The sequence below is a fragment of the Salmo salar genome, chromosome 29, assembly GCF_965601325.2.
Source record: "Salmo salar chromosome 29, fSalSal1, whole genome shotgun sequence".
NCBI classification, from domain to species: Eukaryota; Metazoa; Chordata; class Actinopteri; order Salmoniformes; family Salmonidae; genus Salmo; species Salmo salar.
Window position 1 is genome coordinate 10,840,606 of NC_138319.1, and position 13,562 is coordinate 10,854,167.

General features: G+C 42.6%; 2 protein-coding genes across 3 annotated transcripts in view; one reads left to right on the forward strand and one right to left on the reverse strand.

Moving 5' to 3' along the window:
* Positions 1–526: 526 nt before the first annotated feature.
* nom1 (nucleolar protein with MIF4G domain 1) lies at positions 527–8,265 on the reverse strand. The gene is made up of 11 exons (XM_082970659.1): positions 6,972–8,265; positions 6,640–6,752; positions 5,849–6,048; positions 4,903–5,222; positions 4,597–4,707; positions 4,058–4,228; positions 3,635–3,756; positions 3,396–3,528; positions 2,409–2,540; positions 2,057–2,166; positions 527–1,766 (listed from the first exon to the last, which is right to left on the reverse strand). Exons 1-11 carry the CDS (start codon positions 7,920–7,922, stop codon positions 1,589–1,591), a joined length of 2,541 nt encoding a protein of 846 aa, XP_082826785.1. The 5' UTR covers positions 7,923–8,265; the 3' UTR covers positions 527–1,588.
* Positions 8,266–8,329: 64 nt separating this feature from the next.
* The window catches only part of lmbr1 (limb development membrane protein 1), a 68,552-nt gene continuing 63,319 nt past the window's right edge, over positions 8,330–13,562 (forward strand). The window contains exon 1 of one of the 2 annotated variants that reach the window (XM_014180667.3): positions 8,330–8,570. In XM_014180667.3, coding sequence (XP_014036142.1) covers positions 8,501–8,570 — 70 coding nt within the window. In that variant the 5' untranslated portion in view covers positions 8,330–8,500. The remainder of the gene's footprint in view (positions 8,571–13,562) is intronic. The other variant, XM_014180666.3, reaches the window with a different exon arrangement.

Genomic DNA, 13,562 nt, shown 5'->3' on the forward strand with positions numbered 1-13,562 from the left:
CTCAGTTGTTGAATCGTGTTATGTTCATACAAATATTTACACATGCTAAGTTTGCTGAAAATAAACACAGTTGACAGTGAGAGGAGGTTTCTTTTTTTGCTGAGTTTATAATGTTACGTTGGGCTTTTTAACCCAATAGTTGCTAACTAGGAGTGGGATAATGTCAGGCTTTGATTGGATAGTAGACGGGAACTTTATGTTTCTGAAAGTTTGAGATTGGACACGTGGGGAAAAAATGCATTTACTTTCAGAATTGCTTGGTAGCTCGCTTTCCACCGGTTGGAGAGCTGTTCACTAGACACCAAATTCAAGAATGCACACCGTAACTGGGAAGAACTGCCTGAAGTTGTCAAATAAGAAACGCTCGCTTTCATTTTCCATAGCAAAATATTTTACTACGTTTTGCTACTGTGTACATTAATGAATATGGCCCCAGTTTGACTGCTATTGACATTATGCAAATAAAGTTAATTAATGCACTGCCATGAAAAACACAAATGCATTGAGACTCAGTTAACCAGATTAATCAACGTGAAAAAAAGGTTTATTATTGCCTCATGCACCGACATCAAATGTTTATAAACAGTTTGGAAACATTTGACTGGGTTAATCCTGTATTCATCTGTAAAATACATTTTAGTACACTACATACCATTGATGTATCTTAAAAACTGAATAACATGAAATTTGTACAACGGGGGCAGCAAGTAACCTAGTGGTTAGACAGGCGAGCCAGCAATCGTTGGGTTGCCAGTTAGAATCCTGGGTCAGACGGGAAAAATCGGTTGGGAACTGCTCACAACTGGAGGGTTGCTGGTATCAAATCCTCAATGCCGTTACCTGCCTTTGTGCCATTGAGCAAGGCACTTATCCCCCCCCCCCACAACAGCTCCCCGGGTGCCCAGTGTGGCAGCCCCCCCACCCCCCCCAAAAACTGTATCTGTATGTGTAGGGATTGGGTTAAAAGCGGAAGTCAACTTTCGATTGGGCCTTGAGTGCAACTGACCAATAAAGTGATCTTAATCTTAAAATATACAAACAAAGGAAATATCCACTGTGACAGTGACTTCAATACATTAGAGTAACTACACTGTGGAAATATTTTTCCACTGTCATGTTCATTAGCATTGCCACTTGATGAAGCCCCTACTTCATTTGGATATTTACAATGTCATCACAAGTCATCTCTGTTGTTTACGAAACGGAGATCATTCAAATTACAGACCACCTTATTTGGGGCAATCCTCAAACTCACACAAAATGGTGAAATCTTTAAAGGAATAGTGCTACTTACCCAGAGTCAGATAAACTCGTAGTTTACTATTTTTGTGTCTCTGTGCGCAGTATGAAGGATGTCAGAGCTAGTTTCGCGAACCAATGCTAACGAGCGTTAGCGTAATGACTGGAAGTCTACAGGTACGCTACCATACCACATTGGCTCGCAAAACTACCTCTTAACCTCCTTCATACTGCACACAGAGACAAACATCTCTTGGGTTTGTTGTCTGTAAAAAAACGAGCATGTTTCCCCAACAGGGCTCTTTTGTTCTCCTGGTGTTCTCTCAGGGTCCCAGTGTGTGTTTGTGTTTTACAGTTTGAGTTTAGTCTCTTTGGCCTCCATGGCCTTGGTGGCAACCTCGGCTCGCTCTGACAGAAGGTCTGCTTGCTCAGCTGGTCCCTGCGACTGGGCATTCTTCAGTAGGAAGTGACTGATGAACAGCTTCAAACCCTCCCGCAGCATTCCTAGCTTGGGAATTCCCGAAATCCTGACGAGACCGAACACAATGAAAGACATTGATACCAGACTTTTCACATAGTCAAACGTCAGCGGTGCGGTTTTACAGGATAGCCAAAGTACAAGGAGGAGAGGTTTTCATGACTGGGCGAGAAGAAGAATCTGGCCCTGATAGAATTTCTTCTCAACAAATTATAGAATGACTCAGAAAATGTATACGTGATGAAAACACGTGTTTATCATTGATATACCCTGGCCCGTATGCAAAACGTCATTAACCGGAAACGGAGAAACTGGAATGCGATGCCTTACGTCACTCACCTCCCAAATATGTTTGTAAGATCCTCAGTCTCTGTGTCTTTTAACAGCTTAGTCAATACCTGACGCAGGAACTTGACTTTAGGCTTGTCCAACTCACCAAACTCTATCACCTACAAAGAGACAGAGTGAAAGTGGCAGCAAAAGTTAATTCGAAGGTAAGTTAGCTAGCTGACGTCTGTAGTGGCAGTTTAAAGAAATCCGAACCATGGATTTGTTTCTCCTGGCCCATAGACTACTTTCAGGGTAAGAAAAGATCTAACATTAGGTTGTAAAATACTGAACTTCCCCTTTAACATTCATCAAATCACTTCCCTATGACCGGATTTCATCTCTATAACATGGTGTGTCAGACCTTGAGTATGGAGAGGGAGAGGCACTTTCTCTGGAGGAAGCGTGTGACCAGCTGGACCAGGTTGCTGAAGGTGCTGCTGGATAGGCTGGACAGGTCCTTGAATTTGTCCCACAGACTGAACTGAAATGTCATCTGGGGAAACATACAACAGAGGATCTGTGGGACTACTGGGGGATTGGAGGATATGGAAGAACTCCAGTAGTCTATCCGTCTCAGAGTACCAGTGAATGTGCAATCACGTTCATTACGATCCAAAAGAAAAAAACTGATCCAACTTCAGCATACCTACCGGGGCAAAAAAAACGCTTTATGAGACGCTTTATGAATACGGGCCCAGTATTACAATCCATGACCCATTCCAACCACAGGTGGTTTCTGAAGGGAGAACTACGGAACATAGTGATTGGAATGGCATCAAACACCTGGAAACCATGTGTTTGATACCATTCCATGAATTCAGCTCCGGTCCTTACCACGTTCTCCCCAATTAAAAAGGTGCCACCAACCTCCTGTGATTCCAACCCATTAAATGCAGCAAGCAAACGCATAATCCTGATCTAGTCCGCTTGTGAACACCAAACATTTGCACCGGTTCAGATGAAAGCTCTTTAATGGGACAATGGTTATCACTATCAGAGATATGGGCAGTAACCTAAAGGGAAGCTTAAGGGGAAGTGAGGGATTATGACCATTGTCTACTTTCACAGCATGAAACGAAACATCAGAAAGGTGCGAGAGGGAGAAGCGACCCTCCCTTGTTTCCCCACACTGTTGAGGTGAACTGAGGGTCATAGTTGGGTGGCTATAGAGTGAATGTCCCAATCACAACGCTATGGAGCAATTAAGAACCATTAGAATGCCAGGGCAATCATAAAGATCAGAGTAGGAGACTGTCCATGTTATCTTACTCATTGTGATCTAAAAGGCAAAACTGATTCTAGATCAGCACTCTGAGAGGCTTTATAATTACGGGCACTGTTCTCTTACCTGGAACCGCCTGTCGTGCTCACAGAACTTCTCTCCCAGTACAGCATAGAAGGCATTGAAGCTCTTCTCCTGGAGGCAGCAGTCCATCAGCACGTGGACGATCTCCCTCTCCTGCTGGTCCTTCAGCCCCATCCTGCACACAGAAAAGAATGCAGTGCCACGTATTAAAACGTGTGGCAATGGCTAGCTTGGTATGCAAGCATTTCAATGCTGCAAAAGGGTGGGGAAACAAAACACACCGTATCAGCTTCTCAAAGGCATCTAGGTAATCCTCGCTGGTCATAATCACGCAGAATATATTTCTCCTGATGTCTGTGTTCATTCTCTGTTTCCGGGCCAGGTCTAAGACCTTGGAGCTGAACTGAGGAGACGGATGAAGGGAAATTGTCATTATGATCAGTAAAATACATTGAAAATGCTGTCCAGTTGAGAATGGCCAATCAAATGTTAATACGAAAGAGCTACAGTAATGATTTAGTGGAGCAACAAGGGCCATATGTATCAAACATCTCAGAGTGGTCGTGCTGATGTAGGATCAGGTCCGCCCCTGTCAATATAATCTTATTCGTTTTGATCTAAAACACTAAACTGTTCCTAAACCAGCACGCCTACTCTGAGACACTTGATGCATACGGCCCCAGATCTTTTAGGGTTTTTAGTACCTTTCCTTCTGCAGTAGTCTGTTTTGAGGTCTTGTTGCCCTGGTCACCTATCATGGGGACTCCGGACCACGATGAGCCCACGATCCACCAGCGGCCCACCTGCTCTGCAGCCAGGAGGTTCTCCAGAGAGACCCTCAGCTTCACATCACTGCCCCCCGAACTCTGGTGGATCTGAACTCAACAGTTACAACTCATTCACGTAACGCTCTGGGGTGAAGTTTCCCCTAAATAGAGCTCTAGGATCAATTTCTCCTTACCCAATCCCAACCTTCAATGTTAGTGGGGGAAATGCAAAACTGACCCAAGATCAGTGTCTAGTGGCAACCTCACCATACTTCTTCATGCTCCCCCTTATCTGGGTGCTCAAACCTATCACATAAACTGCTAAGTGAGATTATAGTGCCCCCTGGCGGTTTTAGAAAAGAACTACCAGGGGAAACGTCAACAACGGAAGAATATTTCATGGCTGAGCAAAGAATGGCTTTGACGATATGGTATGACAGTTGTAAAGGCGTAAGTCAATCAGATCTGTAACCCACCAGAGTTCTCTGTAGCTTTCTGAGTCTCTCAACAGGCTCTGGGTCATAGCCAGGGATCTTCCTCATATCGTTGTTCTTCAGAGCCAACATGGTCTCCAGCATGAAGCGCACCTAAAGATAGAGAAGATATTCAGAAGAGAGTTGGCTTGCTAATACATTTGACTTGCAAGTTGCTCTGGACAGGAGTCTCTGTCAAATGACCAAAATCGAAATGTAAAATGACCCTGGTTGAATAATGTTACCAACAATGAGGTGCGTCTAGACAGAAGGTGATGTTGAGAGTGGTGTTGCTGTGACAAACCGTACCCTATTTTCGTCCTGGAACTTGGTGCCCACACCACTGGCCTTGCTCTGGGCCTCAGAGATGAGTTCTTTCAGCGCAAGGGCATCATCCTTCCGCAGGGCGAAGCCTACGTTCTTCAGCACGAACAGGACCAGCTCAATGTCCTTCTCTGTGAAGGCCCCCACCAGCATCTTCAGGATGTCAAAGATGAGGAGGGCGTGCACCACCTGGAAGTTGTAGAGATGTGCCACCATGGCCACCAGGTTGTCACACTCCTTGCCTTCGCCGGGGCTCTTGTACAACTCGGCGAACTGCCGCACCACCGTCTCCAAGAAATTAGCCCCTACCTGCAAAATGGTTCATCATGTCAAAGGTCAGAAAATAGAGCAAAGAAGTCAATGGAACCTAGAATGCTGGTGGGCATGTGAATGTGTGTGTGTGGCTACTTACTGATGGGTGGGGAGTAAACAAGACTGAAAGAGATAATGCTAATAGGAAGGTGTGAATTGCTACTTTCCCATTCATCAGAAGGGGAGGAATTAGGTTATAAAGGAACTGGAGACAAGTCACACGGAGGATGCAAATCAAACAAACCACGAGCTAATGACCTTTCACAGGTTAAATGGTTACTCCTTTTCTCACACCGACTGTTACAAAATACTATTTTCTTCTTCCCGTGCTCTTATCAGAAGAGCATACAGGGGTGAAGTAAAGTTTAACTAAAAGGTCACCAAGAGAGAATAGAGGTCAAGACATTTATACCTGCTACCAATCCATTAGGACTGTCATTTATAGCTGATTGTGAATAGCCCCCTCACTTATAAACTATGTCTATGTTCCAAATAGCAGCCTATTCCCCATAGAGTGCAACTTTTGACCAGGGGCCTGCACTATATAGGGAATAGGGTGCCATTTGGGACACAGCTGTGTGTGTTGAATGACAGGTAATTGTGTTGATGCGGTTCGAACCTACCTCAAGCCCCACTGTGTGATGCAGGATGCTGACAAGCAGGACGTGTTCCATGAGCAGTCTGTCAGGCATCAGGGCTGGGGTGACACAGGCTGCCAGGAGGATCTCCGTCAGGGTGTCGTTCATGTCCTTCCGGCTGGAGCTCATGTACAGCTCTTCCAGCTGGCCACTGATGGACGCCATGTTGGCCTCACTGAGCCTACGGAGGAGAATGCAGAACAGGACAACGTTTGAACCAAGATAGACACCAAAACACAAAACTCGGGGTTGTATGTTTACATTTGACATTTTAGTCATTTAGCGGACGCTCTTATTCAGTGCATACATTTTCGTACTGGTCCCCTGTGGGATCCGAACCCACAACCCTGGCGTTGCAAGCTCCATGCTCTACCAACTGAGCTACACGGGCATCTCAGAGTTGGAGTGCTGATTTAGGATGAGTTTTGCCTTTTCGGTCGATTACACGGCAGAGGGGACCTGGACCCGTATCCACAAAGCGTCCCAGAGTAAGAGTGCTGATCTAGGATCTGTCCATATAATCGTATTCATGATGATCTAAAAGCTAAATCTGATCTTAGATCAGCATTCCTACTCTGAGATGCTTTGTGGATACAGGCCCAGATCCGAGATCAGCACTCCTACTCTGAGACGCCTGATACATACGGACCTTGAGCACCCCTTGCACCAAAATATGAATTGTGACAAATCCAGTGTGACAGCAGATAAAACAGGGCCAAGGTACATTGATTAGGATGAAAGAGCATATAGTAGTCAAGATCAACACCGTTACCTGTTCACAAGTCCTTTGACTTGTCTCTTCAGTCTCTCCAACTCAGCTCTGCGCTTATCATCCCCGGTGTCCCGTAGGTGAGGGGGCACGTATTTTCCTGCTGACGGGACAGCCTATACATACAGAGTAGTGTTTCAGTCTCAGTCTATACATTTAGGGCCGGTTTCCCGGACACAGATTAAATCTAATGCTGGACTAAAAAGTGTTTTCAGCGGAGATTCTCCACCGAGCTTGATTTATTTTGTCCAGGACTAGGCTTAATCTATGTCTTGGGAAACTGGTCCTTAAATTTAGCTGAATTTCACAAATTAGATTCTAATTGGGCAACTTACAGTGTCAGCTTTCGGCCCTGCAAGCGTTGAGTCTCCACTCTCAACTCCCTCATCCTTTCCATTTTCTTCTTCCGAAGCTATTCCACCACTCTCATCCATCTCACTTTCGTCATCCTCATCCATTCCATCTTCTTCCTCCTCATCCATCTCATCTTCCTCTTCCTCGATGGCATCCAAGTCTCCATCTCTGTCTAGTTCACTGCCCTCCTCATCCGAGTCATCTCCTTGTTCTTCCTCCTCATCGCCGGACATTTCAGATTCACTGTCTACCAATGTCCTTAATTTCTCTTTGGCAATGTCCATGTCATCATCGCTGTCATGCATTATCCCTGAAGCTGCCGATCCAGCATCCAGCACCCCCAAAATGTAATCCAGTCCATCATCAGCGAATGACTGGGGAAGTTTTTTTTTGTTTTTCCTTTTGTTATACCCAAGAGATCGCTCCAACCTCTTAATTTCTCTGTCCTCAGCAATATTTGCTTCCAAAAGAGCTTTTTTTCTTGATTCTTCCAGTTTGTTTCTTTTCTTTTCTTTCTTAGAAGGTTTCTTAGGTCCTTTTTTCTCAGCCTTCTCTCCTGAGGCAGTCTCAACAGGAGTTGACTTGGGTTGTTGAGATACTGGCTCGTCTTTCTTTACTTTTCCAATAACCTTCTTTGTTTGTTGTTTATCAGATAGGGTTGCAACTTCTTCACTGTCACCAGTGGATGCTTTGAGAGCCTTGTAGCCTTCATAGTGATTCTTAATTTTAGCCTTCTTCATCTTTCTTTTCTCCTTACGAATTTCTTTTCTATTTTTCTTCTTAACAAACCTCAAGCCACTGCCATCTACCGTTTCTTCAGTTTCATCACAGCCTACCTTACTTTTTACAAAGTCGTTAACTGTCATCATATACTTTTGCAATTTACCAGTGTCTTTCTTTCCTTTCCTCTTTGCTTTCCCCTTGCCTTTCATCTCTGCAACAGATATAACTAACTATCGTTAACTACCTAGCTATGCTATTATTATTATTACTTGGCGAAAGACACTGACTTTTATAATTAAATTCCTTTCTGTGTCTCACCGTAGTTTAAAGCGTGTCAAGAAGCAAACAGGCTTGTTTATGATTATGAAGCAAGAAAAGCTTGTTTATGAAGCAAAGAGGTACCAAAAAGGTTCAAATAAATACAAATATAAAACCTACCAGTCGTTACCTTGGAACACAAGAAATAGATAAACAAAACTATCTTAAAACGTCAAATTATAGACACGTGTATATTCATGACGGCAGCCATTGTTGTTGACAATCGACCCAGGAAACACACGTACCGGGGGGAAAAACGGCTTCCGGGTCATTATTTTTAGTCGAGGAATGATGATGTAATTTATTTTGGGGCGTTTTTTGGGCGGTGGAAAATGAGCGGACTTCGTTGGAACGGCAACAGTGAGCTTTGGCTGTTATCTGAGCTGTTTTTCTTTTGACCATAGACAGGTTTTATGGACGTCAGTTGTACGACTGGTGTGTAGTGAGGCAATTTACTTGCATTTGCAATATGAAGAATGGAAGAAGACGATGTTACTATCAGAGAACAGAATTTCCACAGCCAAGTTCGAGAATACATTGTAAGTTCGTCTCGCTAGCTTGCTAACGTTTGATATGTGGCGATGCTGCTTACAGCTGACAGGTCAAAACTAGCTAAGCTAACGTTGGCTTGTTAGATAGCAAGTTGCACATAACTACCTACCAGTGCTAATAGTCTAAGGTTACCCACAATGTAAACGGTTGACTATGCGTTCAAAATGTATAATAGTAGTTAACTAGCTAGCTAGTTAGCCTGCTTTTATTTTAGCTCCACAACGATGGTTAGCCACGTTAAATCTCCAAGTTTTTTTAATTTATTTTTGTTTTATTTCACTTTTATTTAACCAGGTAGGCTAGTTGAGAAAAAGTTCTCATTTACAACTGCGACCTGGCCAAGATAAAGCAAAGCAGTGCGACACAAACAACAACACAGAGTTACACATGGAATAGACAAAACATACAGTCAATAACACAATAGAAAAAAAGTCTATAGACAGTGTGTGCAAATGAGGTAAGATAATAGAGGTAAGGAAATAAAATGGGTCACAGTGGCAAAATAATGACAATTTAGCAATTAAACACTGGCGTGATAGATGTGCAGAAGATGAATGTGCAAGTAGAGATATTGGGGTGCAAAGGAGCAAATAAAATAAATAACAGTATGGGGCTGCGGTAGTTGGATGGGCTATTTACAGATGGGCTATGTACAGGTGCAGTGATCTGTGAGCTACTCAGACAGCTGGTGCTTAAAGTTAGTGAGGGAGATATGAGTCTCCAGCTTAAGTGATTTTTGCAATTTGTTCCAGTCATTGGCAGCAGAGAACTGGAAGGAAAGGGTGCCAAAGCAGGAATTGGCTTTGGGGGAGACCAGTGAAATATACCTGCTGGAGCGTGTGCTACGGGTGGGTGCTGCTATGGTGACCAGTGAACTGAGATAAGGCGGGGCTTTACCTAGCAAAGACTTGTAGATGACCTGGAGCCAGTGGGTTTGGCGACGAATATGAAGCGAGGGCCAGACAACGAGAGCGTACAGGTCGCAGTGGTGGGTAGTATATGGGGCTTTGGTGACAAAACGGATGGCTCTGTGATAGACTGCATCCAATTTGCTGAGTAGAGTGTTGGAGGCTATTTTGTAAATGACATCTCCGAAGTCAAGGATCGGTAGGATGGTTAGTTTTACGAGGGTATGTTTGACAGCATGAGTGAAGGATGCTTTGTTGCAAAATAGGAAGCCGATTCTAGATTTAATTTTGGATTGGAGAGACTTAATGTAAGTCTGGAAGGAGAGTTTACAGTCTAACCAGACACTTAGAATATGTGGACATCTACAAATACCTAAGTCAGGACAGGTGCTGGTAGCGATCGGTTGAAGAGTATCCATTTAGATTTACTTGCATTTAAGAGTGGTTGGAGGCCATGCAAGGAGAGTTGTATGGCATTGAAGCTCATCTGGAGGTTAGTTAACACAGTGTCCAAAGAAGGGCCAGAGTATACAGAGTGGTATCGTCTGCATAGATGTGGATCAGAGAATCACCAGCAGCAAGAGCGACATCATTGATGTATACAGAGAAAAGAGTCGGCCTGAGGATTGAACCCTGTGGCACCCCCATAGAGACTGCCAGAGGTCCAGACAACAGGCCCTCCAATTTGACACACTGAACTCTATCTGAGAAGTAGTTGGTGAACCAGGTGAGGAAGTCATTTGAGAAACCAAGGCTGTTGAGTCCTCCAATAAGAATGTGGTGATTGACAGAGTCGAAAGCCTTGGCCAGGTCGATGAATACAGCTGCACAGTATTGTCTCTTATCGATGGAGGGTAAGTAAGTTAACTAGTTAAATAACTAGTCATTGTTCAATATGATGGTAGCGGCTACCCAATTAGCTTTCCACATTGCTTGCCTTAATCCATTAGGATTATTATCTTGCTTGCTAAGAGCTAGGACATTAACAGTTAAACACACTAAACTGCTTCTGATAGAGCTGCCTCTTACATGTTGCTCTCTTGGGCGTAAGGTTGTTGTTCAACTCAAGCTCTCATCTGTCTCATATTCTAACTATGTAAAACTGAAACTGCTTGTCTATGCTGTCTTATGGATGTGTTAATACTTGGTTTCCCAAACTCGGTCCTGCGGACCCCAGGAGATGCAAAATATTTGTTGTTGCCCTAGCACTACACTGCTGATGCAAGTAATCAACTAATCATCAAGCGTTGGTTATGTGAATCAGCTGTGTAGTGTTAGGGGCAACAACAACAAAAAACGGGAACCCATTGGGGTCCCCAGGACCGAGTTTCGGAAACGCTGTCCTAATTATAACTTGTTTAGCCTACTTTTGTCACTGGCGTCACACGTTTGACTTTCAAGTGTATATGATTTTAAAGTGTATTTGCAGCTAAACCAGGGTGTATAGGGTTTCTTGCACCAGACAGGCCAGAGCTTGTTATTGATATGTGTGAAGTAATAATGACATGAACTGCAGGATGGCACTCCAATGCCCCCCTACCTTCAGAGTCATTCCATGTCATTTCAGCAAGCCATGACACCCACCATCTCAGATGGTTCTGAAATCGATTCTGTAGTTAGAAACAGATTAGTATTCCTGCAACATTGTTAACATTTCATTTCTGTAGAAATTAAGCTAATTGATTGTACCCAAATAGGCCCTTTACATTTTTAGGATAAACATAATATTCAATAAATATAGTACCCAACATCTGATTTGAACCCAACTTCTTTTTACTGTTGAGTAAAACGTGAAGAATCCAATAAAATTGTCAAAGCCACTCACGGAACCCATATACCCCACGCCAATCCCACCCCAACTATCAGTATACAGTAAACTGTAAGTTCTCTGTCTGACAAGTACTATCAAATCACATTTAATTGGTCACATACACATGGTTAGCAGATGTTAACATGACTGTAGTGAAATGCTTGTGCTTCTAGTTCCGACAGTGCAGTAATATCTAACAAGTAATCTAACAATTTCACAACAACAACCTTATACACACAAGTGTAAAGGGATGAATAAGATCATGTACAAATGAATATATGGATGAGCGATGGCCGTGCGGCATAGGCAAGATGCAGTAGATGGAATAGAGTACACTATATACATATGAGATGAGGAATGTAGGGTATGTAATAATTATATAAAGCGGCATTGTTTAAAGTGACTAGTGATACATTTATTACATCCAATTATTAATTATTAAAGTGGCTAGAGATTTGAGTCAGTATGTTGGCAGCAGCCACTCAATGTTAGTGATGGCTGTTTAACAGTCTGATGGCCTTGAGATAGAAGCTGTTTTTCAGTCTCTCGGTCCCAGCTTTGATGCACCTGTACTGACTAGAGGTCGACCGATTATGATTTTTCAAAGCCGATACCGATCATTGGAGGACGAAAAAAGCCGATACCGATTAATCTGCCGATTTTATTTATTTTTTGTAATAATGACAATTACAACAATACTGAATGAACACTTATTTTAACTTAATATAATACATAAATACTATCAATTTAGCCTCAAATAAATAATGAAACATGTTCAATTTGGTTTAAATAATGCAAAAACAAATTGTTGGAGAAGAAAGTAAAAGTGCAATATGTGCCATGTAAAAAAGCTAACGTTTAAGTTCCTTGCTCAGAACATGAGAACATATGAAAGCTGGTGGTTCCTTTTAACATGAGTCTTCAATATTCCCAGGTAAGAAGTTTTAGGTTGTAGTTATTATAGGAATTATAGGACTATTTCTCTCTATACGATTTGTATTTCATATACCTTTGACTATTGGATGTTCTTATAGGAACTTTAGTATCGCCAGTGTAACAGTATAGCTTCCGTCCCTCTCCTCAAACCAGGACAACAGCCACCCTCGAAACAGCATTACCCATGCAGAGCAAGGGGAACAACTACTCCAAGTCTCAGAGCGAGTGACGTTTGAAACGCTATTAGTGCGCACCCGGCTAACTAGCTAGCGATTTCACATCGGTTACACCAGCCTAATCTTGGGAGTTGACAGGCTTGAAGTCATAAACAGCGCAATGCTTGAAGAATTGCGAAGGGCTGCTGGCAAAACGCACAAAAGTGCTGTTTGAATGAATGCTTACGAGCCTGCTGGTGCCTACCACCGCTCAGTCAGACTGCTCTATCAAATATCAAATCATAGACTTAATTATAATATAATAAACACACAGAAATACGAGCCTTAGGTCATTAATATGATCGAATCCGGAAACTATCATCTCGAAAACAAAACGTTTATTTTTTCAGTGAAATACGGAACCGTTCCGTATTTTATCTAACGGGTGGCATCCCTAAGTCCAAATATTCCTGTTACATGGCACAATGTTATGTCATAATTACGTAAAATTCTGGAAAATTAGTTCGCAACGAGTCAGGCGGCCCAAACTGCTGCATATAACCTGACTCTGCGTGCAATGAACGTAAGAGAACTGACACAATTTCACCTGGTTAATATTCCCTGCTAACCTGGATTCCTTTTAGCTAAATATGCAGGTTTAAAAATATATACTTCTATGTATTGATTTTAAGAAAGGCATTGATGTTTATGGTTAGGTACAGTCGTGTAATGATTGTGCTTTTTTCGCAAATGCGCTTTTGTTAAATCATCCCCCGTTTGGCGAAGTTGGCTGTCTTTGTTAGGAAGAAATAGTATTCACACAGTTCGCAACGAGCCAGGCGGCCCAAACTGCTGCATATAACCTGACTCTGTTTGCAAGAGAAGTGACACATTTTCCCTAGTTAAAAGAAATTCATGTTAGCAGGCAATATTAACTAAATATGTATGTTTAAAAATATATACTTGTGTATTGATTTTAAGAAAGACATTGATGTTTATGGTTAGGTACATGTTGGAGCAACGACACTTGTTTTTCGCGAATGCGCACTGCATCGACTATATGCAACGCAGGACAGGCTAGATAAACTAGTAATATCATCAACCATGTGTAGTTAACTAGTGATTATGATTGATTGATTGATTGATTGTTTTTTATAAGATAAGTTTAAT

What these genes read in the sequence shown, in the direction of transcription:
- nom1 (XM_082970659.1), bottom strand. Translation starts at nt 7,922, where the DNA reads ATGAAAGGCAAGGGGAAAGCAAAGAGGAAAGGAAAGAAAGACACTGGT. An exon ending in AGTTCCAGGACGAAAATAGG is followed by an intron (nt 4,708 to 4,902) that starts GTACGGTTTGTC and finishes CTCTATCTTTAG; the next exon opens with GTGCGCTTCATGCTGGAGAC. An exon ending in CTTACAAACATATTTGGGAG is followed by an intron (nt 1,767 to 2,056) that starts GTGAGTGACGTA and finishes CGGTCTCGTCAG; the next exon opens with GATTTCGGGAATTCCCAAGC.